The sequence below is a fragment of the Budorcas taxicolor genome, chromosome 18, assembly GCF_023091745.1.
Source record: "Budorcas taxicolor isolate Tak-1 chromosome 18, Takin1.1, whole genome shotgun sequence".
Lineage (NCBI taxonomy): Eukaryota > Metazoa > Chordata > Mammalia > Artiodactyla > Bovidae > Budorcas > Budorcas taxicolor.
In genome coordinates this window covers 5,346,427-5,365,664 of record NC_068927.1, presented here as the reverse complement: position 1 = coordinate 5,365,664, position 19,238 = coordinate 5,346,427, and the positions used below count along the sequence as shown (strand labels likewise).

The 19,238-nt window shown below is 38.9% G+C and overlaps 1 protein-coding gene across 1 annotated transcript in view; it reads right to left on the bottom strand.

Annotated features, from left to right (window-relative positions):
- The window catches only part of CNTNAP4 (contactin associated protein family member 4), a 273,276-nt gene that overhangs the window by 84,997 nt on the left and 169,041 nt on the right, over nt 1–19,238 (bottom strand). The window contains 3 exon segments of the mRNA XM_052655607.1: nt 857–1,028; nt 7,523–7,672; nt 16,234–16,495. Of these exon segments, the coding sequence (XP_052511567.1) occupies nt 857–1,028; nt 7,523–7,672; nt 16,234–16,495 (584 nt within the window).

Genomic DNA, 19,238 nt, shown 5'->3' with positions numbered 1-19,238 from the left:
CAAAATATATACTGAACATGACTACATGCTGGGTTAAGTTTGTCACATTGCTTTATTTTTTTTTAATCTGGAATTGCCATGATATTTCATTGAACTCAGTAATTAAAAATAAACGCCTTCATGAGTGGCAAGATTATTTTGCTACAGTTGCCCATGCCTAAAAACATTTTTAAACTATTAACTATCAACTACTATATTAAAAGTAACATCGTCTACAATGAACCCCCAAATCTTGCCCTGTCATGCCCTTCATGCCCTGCACTGGAATGCCTATTGAAACTACTGGATCATCCTTATACCCTCATCAATACGATGGCTCCAAAACTTTTCCACAGGGGAGTTCCCTCTTCATTTTTCCTGCAGAGAAGATGGTAATGTGTTCTTAAAGGTACACAGTAGGACCATAGCAATCAATTAAGTTCCTGTGTCTCTGAAATATTATTCAGCTGTCAGGGAAGCAAAAGTCAGTCTGACAACTAACCACATAGGTCTCTGGTTTACTGGCCCCTGATGGTCTATATTACTGTTAGGCTATCCTAAGTGATTGGGTTTATCATATTTTTTATACATTTATATGTCCTTAAAATTACAGCAGCATCACCATCATCTTTTGGGAACTGGTAATTATTTGTATATATAAATAATATGGTCATATCTTCTACCTAAATTTTATCACTGGAAACAAGCATAAAACTAAAATCATATTTTATTTCTAATGTAAATATTATCTATTTCCTGTGGAACAGATGATGGTGAGAAAAAAGAGAGAAAATGTTTGTTTTACCTACTAATTTCAACATGCTGCCAAAAGTCTGAAAATGAACAAGCCAACATAAAGAAGGGAGACTGCCCCTACCTGTCTGTGATCCCACAGGAGTCTATCTGAAGGTCGCTGAAGTTCCCAAGGGCCCCCGGTTGAAGTGAAATCAAATCTACCACCTCGTGACGGATGGAGATGAGTCTCATGCATCCCTGGAACCCACCGAGTGGACTTTTACATTTGGATCCAAAGCTGCTGTCAGGACAACCTGATAAAAGTAAAACCAAAGCTGGTCAGGATACATCAAAGTGAATCAGGACTTAGTATCTTCACTAAAATAAGGTTGTTTTTTTTTTTTTAAATAGGCATTTGATTATTAAATTAAAACAGAGAGGAAAGCCCATTGCAGTCATTATTCATTTGATCTAAATTACAAAGTACAATTCACACAAAGCATTACTCTTTATTATGATACCACAGATTCACAGGAAATGACTACTGTTTCAATGATTATGTGCAAGTATACTGACTTGATCCCAGTTTTAGAAATACACAAATCAGTTCCAGGATCCTCACATGTCAGCCAGCAGTGTTAAATTATGTATAACTTAAACCCAGGGACTTAAGTCTTTGGGGATGCAAAAAAAAGGAGCTTAAAGGATGAAAATGTGCACTGTAGATAAGAAAAGATAAATTAGTAATGGTGAAATACCTTTCTGTTGAAGGCTATTTGGAAAAGGAGTTGCAATGACTCGGAATAAAATTACAACTATTTATTTAATTAAATACTTTTCATTTGCATGTAAGAGCCACATATACTTGCATTTTAATAAATCATAATGGCTTAATGTCAAAAACATTTCACTGTTTGACCGTATTTATTCTCTGCCGCATAAAAAAATGCTCCACTTACACTGATTTCTTCCTAACATTTATCTAAGACCTGTTTCTAATTATTTAAATAATAAAAACTATAATATTAACTATTATTGTCTAGAATTTAATGATGTTCTATTTCTCTATCCAAGTGAAATAAACAATTTTATGGAGTACGAACACATATATTATACTTATGTATTTTTCATTAATCTTTCTTTGCCGTTATGGTTGTCAACCACTGTTACAATTTCAAAGAATAAGAAATGAATCAGCAACTTGCTAATTCCTGCACAATCCATGCTCGTTTCCTACCTGGGAGTTTCCATTATAATTAAATATTTCGACTGCAGATATCTCTCCTTAATGCTTTGTTTTCCTAACAAAATACATTTAACCTGGCAAAGGAAAGGCTAGGATTCATATTTAACCTGTTATCAGGCATGGTGAAATATTATACTTTAAGTAAAGGAGATGCTGAAATTTAAAACTTAGTATAGCAAGAAAAGGTGATGAAACCTTCGTGAGCATTTATATTGTACATGATTCTATACTCAATTTCAGTGCTTAAAATCCTCCTATGGTACAGGATACAGTTACCATAATCTGGATGTGCTTTCTAGATGAGTTATTAACCAATTAAGAATGTTAACATAAAAACCGAGAGGATAATAGTTCAATAATATTTGGGGGCAACTACAATATGCCAGGAATATAAACAGCACTGCTAATCTCCTTTTCTCCAGGTGGTGTTTCCTGACACATTTCAAGCTATTTCAGAATAAAATAAATGATGTGATATGCCTCTAGGGGACAAAACTAAGCAAACTCACCATCACAAGGAGAGGTCATGGAATGTTACAGAGTGCACAGCGGTCATATTACAAGGCCCTTCACATTCCTGGCTACACTGTTTAATAAGCAAGAGATTCTCAAGAACAAAGAAGGGTTCACCCCAAGTTAGCCTCATTAGCCTGTGATAACAGACATCTACAGGTTAATATAATGCAACGGCAGAGACAGCCTCAGCACTGAACTGCTTTGAGATGTAAGTTCTAAAATATGAAGATTTCTGGGGAATTCTTCATGCTGAATTAATGGATGGCTCCATTACCAGAAGCGGGCAGCATGTTAAGCCCCTCTGAGGATGGCAGATACATCATCACTGCATGTACCAGAAGTAAGATGCCAGTATGACTTCATGGTGGTGTAGCCCCTTCACTAGATGGAGAGTGTCTGATTGATACAAGTGGGAGTGTGAGGATTCTGCACACAGTCTAGTGTTTCTAGCCTGTGCTTCCCAGTGTTATTCCATTGCAGAAAGACCGGCATAGGGGAATTCCCAGAAGTTAGACTTTCCTCCATTTAAATCTGGAAGACCCAGATTTAAAATTTAGGGTTTATAAATAAAAGATAAAAGCTGACCTCAGTAATTTTTTGGAAAGCATACATTTGAGGAAGGAGAAAAAGTAAACAGTGGTGGCAGAGCGTGGTATTCGGCCTGGTGTATGCAGAGCGCTGTGAGCCCCGAGCAGCCCACTCTCCCAATTGTCACCTTCAAGCCTGACACAGAAAACAGATCCAACCAAGGATGGTGGGACAGACTGCCCTTTGCAGAGAGGCAATGAAGCCAGGTTACAGGCTAGACTGACTGCCGATAACAGGGAATTTGCAGTTGAATTTAGAGAGAAACAAAGAAGAATGGATTGGAAGTGTCTCAGACATGGGATATTTATTTACTTGAAGACAAACTGGTTACCTAAGAAAAGCCTTCCACCTAGATAAAACAGACCCCAGGAATAAAGGGGACTCTCATCTGCACAGGAGAGGTTTCCTAAGGTAGCCAACTGTCAAGTTAGCTCTAGGGAGGGAAGTGGAGAGGCTGTTCCCAGGACTGCAGGTGTTCAGTGTTAAAACCAGGGAGAGCTGGTCACCCCACCGCCAGTACCACTCAGGGAATGAGGGTCCCTGAACCAGTCTGCCCTTTAGGGGCCCCTGTTCTAACCTTCCTCCAGCCATGATTCTGCCCACAGCACTGGGAGGCCTCACAGGGTCAGGTGGTGGGCCCACGTGGAACTTCTCCCCTCCAGGCCACTCCCAGAATCCAGAATTCTCACCCCAAAGACCTACTTGGGTTTCCAGGAGGAGGCACCCCTCCTCCACCAGGTCCTGGAAGAACGAGGCCCAGAGGAGGAGGCAGAACCATGGCAGCAGGAGGCCCCCTGCTTTTCTCTAGACGCATGCTCCCAGTCCTGGAAATGCTAGGGTGCCCTGGGGTTCACAGGGTGTATATTTACTGACGAATAGAATCTCGCTCAGTCGTCTTCAACTCTTTGTGACCCCATGGACAGAGGAGCCTGGTGCAGGCTCCTCTGTCCATGGGATTTTCTAGGCAAGAATACTGGAGGGGGTTGCGATTTCCTTCTCCAGGGAATCTTCCCAACCCAGGGATTGAACTCAGGTCTCCCGCATTGTAGACAGACGCTTTACCATCTGAGCCACCAGGGAAGTCAGAATCTCATGCCAGGATCGAACATACTCTAGTACTTAAGGACGCCAATTGAGAAGATGATTGAACAAACAGAGATATTGCCTAAGTAAACTTAAGACTGGTTATCTAAATAAAAGCCCTTAAGTTGAAATTTTATTATGGAAGTTTCCACAGTATATTGTTTAGGGACTTAGGAACAACTTAATACATGAAAGGAGGGATAAAAGCCCCCATTCAATGGTAAAGATGAAGAGATGTGATGATGGAAGGACAAATGGATGATGGTAATGTTATCTTTCTTAGCTTGGAAATGCATGTTGAAATGTGTATTTTTAAAAATAATAAATCGTATTCTTTAAATTGTGTATATGATGTAAGATGTGAACAAGAGGAGGAAACAGGGTAAGAGGTATATGGCAACTCCCTCTGTAACTTGGCAACTCTCTGGTAAATCTAAAACATACAAAAATCATAAGTTCAGGTAATTAAAATGGTGTATATCATATGTATCATAATAAAAGCAAGCAAAATTGGAGTGTACATGTGATATATTTTGTTATAAAGTATGACAGTGTGAATAACAGTCAAAATTTTCTACAAAAGAAAAAGGTAGGCATCATTAAATCTGAACATGAAGGGTATAAAATAATTTAAGAATGATGATTCTATTTTTATGACTTAAACTTCTATGCACTCGATTATCTTTATCATCTTTTTTGCATCATTTAACAAAATGCTTGGGTTTTTTTCTTATCTCTTTTGGTGTTTCCCAAACTTTTCTTGATTAAAGTTGTTCTATACAAATCTTCCTTGCCTTACAGTGTGGCTGCATCTTGATAAACCCATTGTAAATTGAAAATATTCGAAGTCAAAACTATGTTTAATATACCCGACCTACCAAACATCACAGCTTAGCTTCAGTTCAGTTCATTTCAGTCGCTCAGTCGTGTCCGACTCTTTGCGACCCCATGAATCGCAGCACGCCAGGCCTCTCTGTCCACCACCACCACCTGGAGTTCACTCAGACTCACGTCCATCGAGTGAGTGATGCCATCCAGCCATCTCATCCTCTGTCGTCCCCTTCTCCTCCTGCCCCCAATCCCTCCCAGCATCAGAGTCTTTTCCAATGAGTCAACTCTTCGCATGAGCTGGCCAAAGTACTGGAGTTTCAGCTTTAGCATCATTACTTCCAAAGAAATCCCAGGGCTGATCTCCTTCAGAATGGACGGGTTGGATCTCCTTGCAGTCCAAGGGACTCTCAAGAGTCTTCTCCAACACCACAGTTCAAAAGCATCAATTCTTTGGCACTCAGCCTTCTTCACAGTCCAACTCTCACATCCATACATGACCACAGGAAAAACCATAGCCTTGACTAGACGGACCTTAGTCGGCAAAGTAATGTCTCTGCTTTTGAATATGCTATCTGGTTGGTCATAACTTTTCTTCCAAGGAGTAAGCGTCTTTTAATTTCATGGCTGCAGTCACCATCTGCAGTGATTTTGGAGCCCCAAAAAATAAAGTCTGACACTGTTTCCACTGTTTCCCCATCTATTTCCCATGAAATGATGGGACTGGATGCCATGATCTTTGTTTTCTGAATGTTGAGCTTTAAGCCAACTTTTTCACTCTCCACTTTCACTTTCCTCAAGAGGCTTTTTAGTTCCTCTTCACTTTCTGCCATAAGGGCAGAAAGCTTAGCTTAGCCTCTCTTAAATGTGCTCAGGACACTTACGTTAGTCAATAGTTGGGCAAAGTCTACTTTATAATTAAGTGTTAAATACTCCCCACAATTTATTGAATACTGTACTGAAAGCAAAAACAGACTGGTTGTGTGGGAACTGAATGGTTTAAGAGTATCTGCTGTTTACCCTTGTGATTGTATGCACGACTGGGAGCTGTGGCTCACTGCCACTGCCCAGCATCGTGAGAGAATATTTACATTACCCTACATGTCACGAGTCTGAGAAAAGAAAAAAATTCAAAGTACAGTTTCTACTGAATGTGTATTTCTTCACACCGTTGTAAAGCTGAAAAATCCTAACTCAGGAACTGTTTGTATATCTTACCATCTATTAAAGGACCATGTTGCTATAGATTGCCATAAATTCAATCATATAATCCATGATGTTTTATAAGCAACTTAATTTATAAAATGAACTTATAAATGAACAAATCTTCATAAAGGAAGTAACTCTATCTTTCAATATTTTTGGCATTATGCTGCCTTTTATAGCAAAGGATTATGAAGGATTTTTTTTTTTTTTGGTTTGTTTGTTCACTCTTAATATAAGATGCATGATTCATGGTCTGTGTACTTACTGTCAATTCTTGGAAAGGAATTTGTATATTATTGATGAATAATTAAGCCTGGGCTTTCAACCAAATTCAAAGGTGATTCCAGACAGAAGTCACGATTGCAATTCAAAATAGCAAAAAGAAGAAACACCATAAGTTATGATTATGATTTCTACAACAGTGCCGTTCTGTGTGTTCTGCTCTGTGCTTGGTTGTGTCCAACTCCTTGGGACCCTTTGGACTGTAGCCCACAAGTCCATGGGATTGGATCCTCTGTCCATGGGATGTTTTAGGCAAGAATACTGGAGTAGGTTGCCATTTCCTCCCTCCAGGGGATCTTCCTGGCCCAGGAATTGAACCTGCATCTCCTGAGAACCTGCCTTGCAAACAGATTCCTTACCAGCTGATCCATCGGGGAAGCCCTGCCTTTCTAATTAATGTCAAATATTGTCTTATTTTAATTTTCCAGTGATAGACATTCATCTCCACTTCCAAAGGTTGCTTCTGAAACTTTTGGTTTAATCAAACATCCACTAGGCAAGTAAACACTTTTTGTTCTTTGAGAGAGATGTCTTGGGGTTGAAAGCTGGTGCCCTAATTCTATCAAATGTATCAGTGCATTATTATTCAGCAATGAGAAGAGGCTTCTGTGGCTAAGTAAGTTAGATTATTTGTTCATTGGCATAATATTGACCTGCACTGGGCAGTAGAAGAGCGATAAGCATGCTCTAGAAAAGCTAAGAGGCATGAACAGGAAAACACCACAATGAAATGAGCCCATAAAATCTGAAAAAGGTACACATGTAAGGCCCATTCAACATTAGGAAAACATAACAAAATTTAAAAGTAAGAACTGAAGAGCATGGTCTACTTGCAAGCAATCTCATTATAGAAATCATAAGCATAAGTCAGTCCACCTCAAAGAAATACATTTTATGTCATGATTTATCATCATGATCCACTCAACATTTCCATCTTCAAAGAAAGTGAAAAATGATTCCATAATATTGACATTGGTTAAAACATACTAACTTCAAGATACAGGGATAGTAACTGTGAACATGACTCAACTGCCCATATGGACTGACTGCTTCTCTTACCTCCAAAATAAAAGGTGCCCCCTGAATAAATCTGCTCAGGGCCCTGGGAGGGGGATGCAGAAGCCACTTGGCCATCGACCACCACACTCAGGTAATTCCTTTTGGCAGATAAGGAGACGGAATGCCATTGTCCATCATTTAATCCAACACCTGGGGGAGATAGACTCAGTTAAAAGAGATCTCTCTTAACAGTCAACACTGTTAAGCAGCTGGTTAGAAATGGCAATGTACTCACCACTCAATCAAGTACAGCACTCTAACAACTCTTAACAAAAGAAAACAAGAAGCAAGAGAGGGAAGGGAGATTGGAGGGCAATCAGCAGCTTCTACATTGTTGTCGTTCGTCGCTCAGTTGTATCCAACTCTTTGCAACTACAGCACACCAGGCTTCCCTGGACTTAACCACCTCCTGGAGCTTGCTCAAACTCAGGTCCATTGAGTCAGTGATGCCAACCAGCCATCTCATCCTTTGTCATCCCTTCTCCTGCTTTCAATCTTTCCCAGCATCAGAGTCTTTTTTAATGAGTCGGCTCTTTGCATCAGGTGGTCAAAGTATTGGAGCTTCAGCTTCAGTATCAGTTCTTCCAGTGAATATTCAGGATTTATTTCCTTAAGGATCGACTGGTTGAATCTCCTTGCAGTCCAAGGGACTTTCAAGAGTCTTCTCCAAAACCACAATTCAAAAGCATCAATTCTTCAGCGCTCAGCTTTCTTTATGGTCCACATCCATATATAACTATTGGAAAAACAATAGCTTTGACTAGATGGATCTTGGTTGGCAAAATAATGTCTCTGCTTTTTAATATGTTGTCTAGGTTTGCCATAGCTTTTCTTCCAAGGAGCAAGCATCTTTTAATTTCAAGGCTGCAGTCACCATCTGCAGTGATTTTGGAGCCCAGAAAAATAAAGTTAGCCACTGTTTCCACTGTTTCCCCATCTATTTGCCATAAAGTGATGGGACCAGATTCCATGATCTTGGTTTTTTGAATGTTGAGTTTTAAGCCAACTTTTCCACTCTCCTCTTTCACTTTCAAGAGGCTCTTTAGTTCTTCTTCACTTTCTGCCATAAGGGTGGTGTCATCTGCATATCTGAGTTTATTGATATTTCTGCCAGCAATCTTTATTCTAGCTTGTGCTTCTTCCAGCCCAGCATTTCTCATGATGTACTCTGCATATAAGTTAAGTAAGCAGGGTGACAATATACAGCTTTGATATACTCCTTTCCCTATTTGGAACCAGTCTGTTCTTCCATGTCCAGTTCTAACTGTTGCTTCCTGACCTGCATATAGGTTCCTCAAGAGGCAGGTCAGGTGGTCTGGTATTCCCATCTCTTGAAGAATTTTTCAGTTTATTGTGATCCACACAGTCAAAGGCTTTGGGATAGTCAATAAAGCAGAAATAGATGTTTTTCTGGAACTCTCTTGCTTTTTTGATGATCCAGCGGATGTTGGCAATTTGATCTCTGGTTCCTCTGCCTTTTCTAAAACCAGCTTGAACATCTGGAAGTTCACAGTTCACGTATTGCTGAAGCCTGGCTTGGAGAATTTTGAGCATTACTTTACTAGCGTGTGAGATGAGTGCAATTGTGCAGTAGTTTGAGCATTCTTTGGCATTGCCTTTCTCAGGGATTGGAATGAAAACTGACCTTTTCCAGTCCTCTGGCCACTGCTGAATTTTCCAAATTTGCTGACATATTGAGTGCAGCACTTCCACAGCATCATCTTTCAGGATTTGAAATAGCTCAACTGGAATTCCATCACCTCCACTAGCTTTGTTCATAGTGATTTGGCATGGGCTAATTTTCAGCTTTCAGCATGTAATTCACCTTTTAAAAGGGGTGGCTTGCAAAGAGCACAGATATTTTCCAAAATTCTAGGTTATACCTAATAAAATGGTTTATCTGCTCTTTTACACTTTGGTATAGTCATCTTTTATGAGTCTAGAATATTTAGCAAAGTGTATTGTCAAATATTATAGAAATATTTGAAGATACTATAATGAATGCTCAAAGTGTACTGGTATAACAGAAAGTTAAAAAATAAAACAGTGTGTAAAACCATATTCATAAAGCTGATCATAATTTACAGATTTTGTATTTGCAAATTCAACTACTTGTCATAATATATCAGTAGCCTCCAAATCATTACTCAGGGCACTTTTGGGGTCAGTCACAGAAATACACAGAGCAGAGAAAAATTCAAGTCAACTGACATGCAAGCTTCCAGCTGAGGTCAAGCAAGGCAAAGCTTCTTGCTTCAGCTCTCCTATGTAAATCTGTCTTCACATTTTTGTGCTTTCTGTTAAACTTTGCTGTTTAAAAGGCCCCCTCACACAGAGATGAAGTGGTGTCTAGTGTTCCAAAGTGCAAGAAGGCAATGATTTGCCTTACAGAGAAAAATACGTGTGATAGTAAGCTTCTTTCAGGCATGAGTTAATGTTGGCGATGAGTTCAATACTGGTGATTAACAATAAATATTAAAGAAGGTATCTTGGAACACAATCATGCATAGGAGGTTGTGTTGATTGGTGGACAAAAATGTTGTCACTAGAGGCACGCAAGAACCTAACCCTGTATTTCCCCTGGAAACAATGGTTTAGTATTTATTAATTCCATGTCCACAACAACTTCATAGGACGTAACTACTGCAAGTAATGAGAATTAACTCCATATAAAGGATTCTAATTATATTCCTGATTTTCTATAAATATGGGAAAGGGCTGAAAGGAAATGCACACAAAGAGTAATTTTCACATACAAGAAAATCGTGGTTGTTTTTATTCTTAGCTATAATTTTTCTGTATTTTCCAAGTTTATATACATAATAAAAATTGCTACAGTAAAAAATCAAGGTTTCCTTATCACCTATAAAAACAGTCTCTAGACCCTCCTAAGGTGGTCCCTGTGTCATGAATCAAGGAGGCTGTGGAGCCTTTTCCTCTTAAAGGGAATTAAGTCTACAGGGTTCTGTTTTGAATACTCAGCAAACTGGTGAAATCTAAGTCTCTCTGTTCTAGATAAATCAGTAAGGTTTATATCCACCAAATCCACCCAATATTCAACTCTGTATGATTTTGCACATCAAATTACCAAATAAAAATATAAGTACTTTATTAAACCTAAAATTCATGGGCCTCTTTCCTGATATTTTGTGCAATTTCTTTATTTCCCCAGCTATTTCCGACCACAAGCTTTCAGACAGAAAACGCATGGAAGCTGCTTGAGATGATGAAGCTCTTTGCCCTGGACTCATTTAGCATAACACAAACTCTACCCTGGGCACCAAAACTTACTTTTACATTATCTCTATGAACCAAAAAAAGATTTCCAAAGACCCAACTTTGATTTGGTTTGTGAAAGATAATGAGAAAGACCTAAAAACTGAAAAATGAAGGATGTAGGCTAGATAATTTTGGACATATTTTCTAAGAGTGGACGCTGAAATAGAAGGCTGAATAGAGTTATATAATCTCTGACGGTATGAGATTGGACTAAAATAAATCAAATGTCCCAAATTTGTCAGCCTGTGCTTCCTTTCAGAGGATACATTTAGAGTGAAAATCCTTGTACTGAGCTTTACGTCACCCTCCTCACCCTGCCATGGGTTTCCCACCCTCTCTTTCTCAAAGCTCGGATGTGCCTGCGTACACGACTTGGCTTCTGTTTTCTCATCTTAGCTTTCTACTGGCCTGGGATGGTGCTTATCAAGCTACCTCTGGTGGGGGACATTTTCTCTTCTGACCTACTGCAGACTGATAACTTTCATAAAATTCAGTAAAAATGAATGACAAACACATTAAAGCAAGAAGGCATCTGAAACACAAGCCCACTGACCATATGCTTAAATGTTGCAGTGATGCCTTCTTGTTGTAACAGCTTCTAGGAGCTTACTCCCAATTTCTGTACTTACCTCGGGAACACGTATTTCACTGAACCAGTACGTTCCAGGGGGCACACTCTGAGCAACTTTGCTCTGAGGGGCTGCTGGGTAGGGCCAGCAGAGTAAAGTCAAAGGCTCAGGACATCTTCTGTCAACACAGAAGCTAACTTATATTAAGAACACAAGTCTGCCAGGACAGCTGCTCTCAATTTGACACAGTTACATGCACCCATCTGCTCAGCGTGTGGGTTCCGGAGTTGTGCTCTATTTGTGAGGGAACCTTCAGAAAACTATTTTTGAACCTCATTTGTAACAGACATCGCTTGCTTACGATGACGAAACTTTTATGAGCCATCGATGGGATGTATTACTCAAGTTAAATAATGAATGACCTGTGCAGTTTGTTTCACTTAACTCCACATGACAAAAAGGATAATTTTTAAGTTGGATACTATTTTTCTTTGAAGTCTACAACTTTAATATCTGAAGAGAAGTGAGCCCTTTTCCAAGGCCACAACACAGTGAAAGAGGAGAAGGAAAAGGAGGAATTGCAGAAAATGTACTTTTTCCAACTCGCTGAATCAGGTAACTAAATGCTAATTCTAGTGCGCTGCTCCCAACACTCACAACTTCTGATTGTAGGGGAAGGAATGCGTGTTGGTGTAATAATAATAAAAAATAATAACAGTTCTAGTGACTGTTATTCACACCAGGTCCTGTGTGCTTTATATGCATCATGTCATTTAATCTTCAACATTACTACTGTTATTCTGGTTTCAAACATGGAGACCATGAAGCACAAGAGGATAAACAAATCACCCAAGGAAGCATCCAACTCGTGAGCTGATGCCAAAACCCATATTCTTCTCGGCCTGCAGGATGGGTGGTGACCTTGCTGTTTGGCTCATGTTAAATACTTAACTTTGAGAAAGAGAAAAGCAGCCCCCAAGAGCCTGGAGCTAGTGGCTGATACTCTCAGGGGGGCCCTGATGGTGGGAGATGCTGGAGAGCACCCAGAGCTTGGCAGTAGGGTTCTCCCACTGAGCATAAACAAGCTCACAGAACATCAAGGTCAGACAAGGTCACTCTGTTACTACAATGAAATGGGACCCAAAATCCCTTCAAAACTCCTCTGCAATCTGGTTTAAGCACAGACAAAAGCAAGGCTACTGTGCAAACTGCAAAAAATATCAAATCCTCTCCCAGACAACATGAATGACAACTCACTTATGAAATTAATTACAAATTTAGCTTTATTTCATGCCTCCATTCTTCAAAATAAAATTTACAAAGATACTTAACCACACAAATTCCCTCACCTCCTGGCAGCATTTAATCCCACCAGTTTTCCATTTCCTTGAAACCTCCCTCCAAATGAGCTAACATAATCCAAAATTCTATGACAAATTGTCCTTAACACCTTTGTGATGAGACTCCCCATGGTTCCCTGGGTGAGGGTCCTCCCTGTTGCAATACGCAACAAACCCAACCTGTTTGACAGTAAGGGTGATCACTGTGGTCTCTGGGTGGGAACCACTGACAACTCCAGGTGGAAGAACAGAATAATAAATGGAAAGGTTTGCAACTGCAGGTGGCAGGAGAAGGTGGGATTGTTTATAAGAACCTTCTCCCCTCTCCCCTTCTTCCCCTCCTCCTCCTCCTCTTCTCTCTCTCCTGTCTCTCTCTCAGACCCAAAACACACAGACATACAAAATACAGGAGGAAGAAAAAGGTCTCTCTCGGTTCCTCGTATATAATCTTCAGGGACCAGTCTTAAAACCACTGCAGAAATATTATGACACTTTAGCTGCCGTCACTCTCTCATACGATTCTAACAAGCATCCATGGAATGGGATGTGTAAAGAAGAAAAAGCTGTATAGGTAGGTTCTTTGCAAAAGAGCAAAAGGCAGTTATACAAAGGCCATTACTCAAGGAGCGACTCAAGGGTTTTGTCTGTTCCAAATAACTTTCAGTGCTCCGAAACTGTGCCAGACATTCCTATCCTCACTAACTATATCCACTAACCAGAATTAAAGGTCCATGACACCAGATAGCTCTTGCCAAGAAGAAAATATGGAGGTCACGGCGGTCAACCATGTTAGGGGGAAGCAGGACTCACGTGAAAGACAGGAATATTCCATTAGAGAAAAGAAAGAACTTTGAAAATGGCTTCTCCTGGGTGAGGTGAATCAAGAGGGCAGCCCCTCTGTCAGGGTCACAAGAACCAGAAAGCTCAGTAATGGAAGCACGCAGAACCATCATCTGCCAGGCCCTGCCCACGGGAGCAAGAAGCTTGTTTTCAAGCCTGTTTGCACCTTTACGCAAAAACAATAGCAGAAATGTAAAACTCACAGCAAAAATCTCAAATTTGATAGTCAAGAATTTGTAGTACTCTTGCCTGGAAACTCCCATGGACGGAGGAGCCTGGTAGGCTGCAGTCCATGGGGTCGCGAAGAGTCAGACACAACTGAGCGACTTCACTTTCACGCATTGGAGAAGGAAATGGCAACCCACTCTGTGTTCTTGCCTGGAGAATCCCAGGGATGGGGGAGCCTGGTAGGCTGCCGTCTACAGGGTTGCACAGAGTCGGACATGACTGAAGCGACTTAGCAGCAGCAGCAGCAGCAGCAGCAGGAAGACACAACCATATTGTTTGTCAGATTCTTGATCGAATAATTTTTGCTCTGTCATGTATAAAGATGACAAAGACTGGCAACACCGTGTGTCACAAGCGATTTTCTAGGGCTGCTAATATGTTTTATGATTTAGACTAATATCTTTAATATTTCAAAAATGACATAAACTGACATAATATTTTTGAACCATTCCAAACAATGATTTGCAAAACTCTACATCACATTAAAAATTTAGCCTGATAATTCAAACATCTGCACAATTCCATTCTTCCTCAATACAATGGACACTGTATTTTTATTCCATTGTAAAAGACATTGAAAACTTTGAGTTTTGAAAATATGTAAGATTAATAATTTATATCTCCAGTAGTAAAGAAAAACTGAGCCATCCTCATATAATAGAATGATTTAGTATAATGTGATACTAACCCACCAGTAGGTCATCGATTCTCTTCAGAGTCATTATGATACATCCTGACAACTGATTTAATTATCAAACACTGTACCTGTGAAAGTCTTCTCTATGAGAGAAACAAATGGACCACATACCCAGACCATTTAAAGAGCCCACTTTCAAATGCAAAATGTACTTTTCTTGCTGAAACTAGCAAAAATTAATATTTTAAAAGAAACTAGAAAGATGGGAATGGGGGATTTGGTGTGTAAAGTCCTACTTTATTATCTGAAGTGTAACAATTTTACTATATTAACATTCATATTTTGTCAAGGATCCTTATTACTAGCTATGGGCACTAAGTCATATGATGTCATAATAGATAGTAAGATTGTACGCAGATTTAAACATTGATTTTTAAAATCATTCGAGGTGCTCTAGATAGATTTACACCTACCTAACAGTTTATTAGATTTGCAAGCCTGTAAAGTGTTTAGAAACGAACTAGCTTCATGGGGTTCTGTACAATAACACTGCACCGAAGCAGCTTCTCTGAGATGCTGAAAATTGGGCCATGAATACAACCACCCCAGAGGATGTCAAATACATCAGAATAAACTACACATTAATGGCAAGCTTATATTTTTAGGCCTTCATTTTAGGGAGCCTATTAATTATTAATATGACACTGATTAATTTATTTCCTTTTGTCAAGTCTGCAAATCTACCACAATTTGAGTATTACATTAAAAAGTCACAGCACAGTACTTCTTAAAAATTATAATTGATATTGAAGTTTCAGTTCCCACATTCAGACTACTGTGGTATATGAACAACAAAAAAGAAACACGAAGACCCAGCATATTCATTTGTATACTGCTTGTTTCTTACATTTGGTTTCCAACTGTATTTTAACTGTTTTTCCTCTCCCACTCATATTCTATCAATTTTGGTCGTAGTTAATATAGATGAGTAGTACAACGGCATCTTTAAATTGTTTTTAAAGATCATTTATTAAACTGATATAGCAATTTACCCCAATGTGACCTCTAGTTGCTTGGCTTGGGTATTATTCCATATATATGAAAATTTGATGGAGATCCTTTGTCAAGAACTATATAATTTTAATGAAGAGACAAAAATATCCCTCACCCAAAGCACTGACCTAAATTAGACATTCATTTTCCAGACTCTCATAGAGTCTCCTTAATTATATTACTTCTAACCATTAAAATGGTACCGTATTGCCTAGAAGCGCAGAGAATTCTGTTTGGTTCCCGAATGAGAAACTTCACATAGATCTTTTCCCCAAATATATGCAACTCCACACAGATTATAGTAGCAAGCAAAGTTAATCTGACTAAATAATATAGAGATAAAAGACCCCTCCCCATCTCTCAAAGACCAGATAAGACTTATAACTGTGTTATACAAAGACTCATCTTACATTGAAGACACCCTGCAAACTTGGGATCCATTTCAATTCTTTCATATTTTTCTCAAAATGCATTTCCTCAGGATACATTGATTTATCTGGAGTGGGCAAGAGGGTCATGGAAGGAAATTTCTATTCTCCTACAACTATCATTTTGGTTAATAAGAACTGCTACTGCTGAAGCCATATTTAAAAGAAAATTGGAATCCAGTTCCTCTAAGGAAGAGATAATCCTATTAACTCAAGTATTCATTTGTTAAACAAATATTAATTTGGGGGTTAAGCATAAAATTTTACAGAGAAGGGACAGAGAGAGAATGAAATCTTTCAAACCCATATGCTTTGCCTGCAGGAATACACTTATTACCTGCTGTGATGTCACTGGGTAATTTTCCTGGATGGTAGAGATGCAGCTTAAGTTTTCCATCGTCAAGAAAGAGGAGGAGACCCCCTGAAACCAGCTGAAGCTCCGTGAATAACAGAAGCCCAGCCTTATTCCAGGTTCGAAATTGAAAAGTGGCAGAAATCTCGTCCTCCCCAAAAGAGCCCGGCAGTGCCAAGTAACTCCTGGGACTCAGAAAAGTCACAGGCACAGACTGCGGTTGTGAACAAGAAAACGACACATTTCCCTGAGAAGAGAGGAAAAGGGAAAGCTTTAAAAACGGCACATCACATTAGTAATAGAATCTGAACTATCTAATTACCCCTGGTTTAAAATAACAGGGAAAACTGCCACCAACATGGATACGGAATCCTTGCCATATATCTTAAAGGTTCTTCAAATCCAGTGATACACAGTCAGGCAAATCTCACCCTGGGCTTTCTCGGTGAAATTGTTTTCTTCCCATTTCTCAAATTTCACAAAGGCATCTAACTCAATGCAATTGAATTCAATCAAAATTTATTTAAAACAATTCTTTATTTATGTTTTACTCGGTTTTCCCTTCCTACTTTTGCTGCCTTTGGCTTCAAAGCCATTCCATAACATAACCAATATTAATGAGCTACTGGTTCCCCTTCCATATTCTTTCATAATTTTCTGTTACCATTGACATATACAGATGTACATTAATATATAAACACATATACGTGCAAATACGTATTTAAGGTATGTGTTCAGTTATATGCATATTCACATATACCTAAATATATATTTGGAATACATATACCATCACACTAGAGATTATTTGTTTTATAAAAATGGGAGCCATGTTTTATGTTATTCATTGTACCATGCTTTTTATCATTAACAAATACCTTATGGAAATCCCTTTGAGTCATCTGGTGAAAGCCTAATTCCTACTTTTATTGATTAGGCAATATTCTACTATGTGAATGGGCAAATGTTCAGTCAATTGTTTTCTTATCAAGGGGTTTTCCCAGTGGCTCAGTGGTAAAGAATCTGCCTGCAAAGCAGGAGACGTAGGTTTGATCCGGGGGTTGGGAAGATCCCCTGGAGGAGGGAACAGCTACCCACTCCAGTATTCTTGCCTGGAGAATTCCAGGGCAGAGGAGCCTGGTGAATTATAGTCCATCAGATGGCAAAGAGTTGGGACATGACTGAGTGACTGACACTTTCACTTCCACTAGTATGTTGTCACTTTGTTTCAAAGTTTTGTTTCTTTCAACCAAGCATGGATAAGCTTCTCTATGTGATGGTATTTTCAGTTCTTCAGAAGGCAGTTCTAAATACAGAGCTAGTGTATCTACATATTTTAATAAATATTTCCAGTTTCTTTCTTGAATTCCAAAAAAAGTTAAATTCTCCATATTTCCAACAGTAGTACACGAAGACACACTTTTCCCCACATCTTTGGCAGCAATAGGTATTACATTTCTTTTAAATTTGCATAAGTTCAAGGACAAAATGCCCACGTGATGTATCATTGTTATTTATCTTGCATTTACCTAATAAAGAATCTAAGTCTTCTTCATGGGTTTGTTATTTCTTTGGCCTCACTTTCATCTGAAGGGTCTGTTCATAACCTCTGCCTATTTTTCTTTTTTTTTTTTTTTTTTTTAGGTTTAACGTTGCAAAATACAATGTACAATGTACTACTTAGATTCTTATTTTGAACCATTGTGTTTTTTTTCTTATTGTTATGCTCTTGTCATCAGATTTACATGTATTATTTCTTATCTAATGGTTTTTAAATAGATCTTCAAGATACATTAGAATTGCATGAATTTTCATTAAAATATTGTACATGAAAGATTATTTTGCTGTTTCGCACTAAATACATATTTAAGGATTAAGAAAAAAACGTTAAGGTCTGAACTATTCAGAAATAATTAGCATGTTCCTTATCAGGCTTCAGAAATCAAGATAAATGTTTTTATTTTTCCTGAAAATAACCTTCAACAAACCTTCTAAATATAGATTTGAAAAGTCAATGAAATCACTTTATTTAGAACAAGACAAGCTGGAATTAAACTACTGGTCTAGGTTAAAACAAAAACATTTGGCTATATTGTGATTCTGTTAAAAGTGAACTAGCTTTCACTGCAGACAAATATCTTGTCCCAGTGAATGAAACATCAAAAGCTGAAGAGTGAAATATACTGACCCATAATGTAAAGGCAAGTATAAGACTAGCAAACCTGGTAAAAATGGAAACGTCTACCAGCTGCATTTGGACAGCTGTCTGCTAGCTACTCTGCAAGCAGCAAATGCTCTTGGCAATGAAGAGCCGGTGTTAGCTACATGAGCAGCTTCTGGAAACTCATTTTGCAATGAAACACTCACATCTATCTCTCCACAATAGTTTTATTTTCCATCTAAATCCTTTTCCCTTTTATATAAAAAAACTATTAAAAAAATCTTGCTGGATGGTGTGCTCATATAAACACTATCAATTCACAAAGATAATTAAAAATAAAATATTTTATAAGCAATAAATAATCCTGCGATGCGTTCTGGGTTTTGCTGACACAACATGAACTTTATTATATATTTTGAATTTTGAACAATTACAGAAATGAGTTCAAAATGGTTGGGATGTGTCTGCTTTTCTATCAGCAAGTGGGTTAAGCTGGAAACCACATTTCCCAGAATCTCATTTCTTGTCTGGGTCCAGTTAAAAGTTAGCCAAAGAGGGAGCTGACGAGACACCTGAGTCAAAAGTGAAAGGCTGGCCACTTCCCCAAAACGGTTTTCTGTGTGTGATGAAGTCCAGGGCAGGATGATAACAGAGGGCTGGTGACTATCCCAGCGTGTCCTGCCTCTTTCACTCTGCTCCATCTCTTCTTCCAGACAGCTGACCTCCACTTTCCAGGGCCTCCAACTGCTAAGATCCAAGTCCTAAAACAGACCCCTTGTCCCTAAACGCACAGTGGTGCATGCTTCTCTGACTGCACCCTGACCAGTGCAGC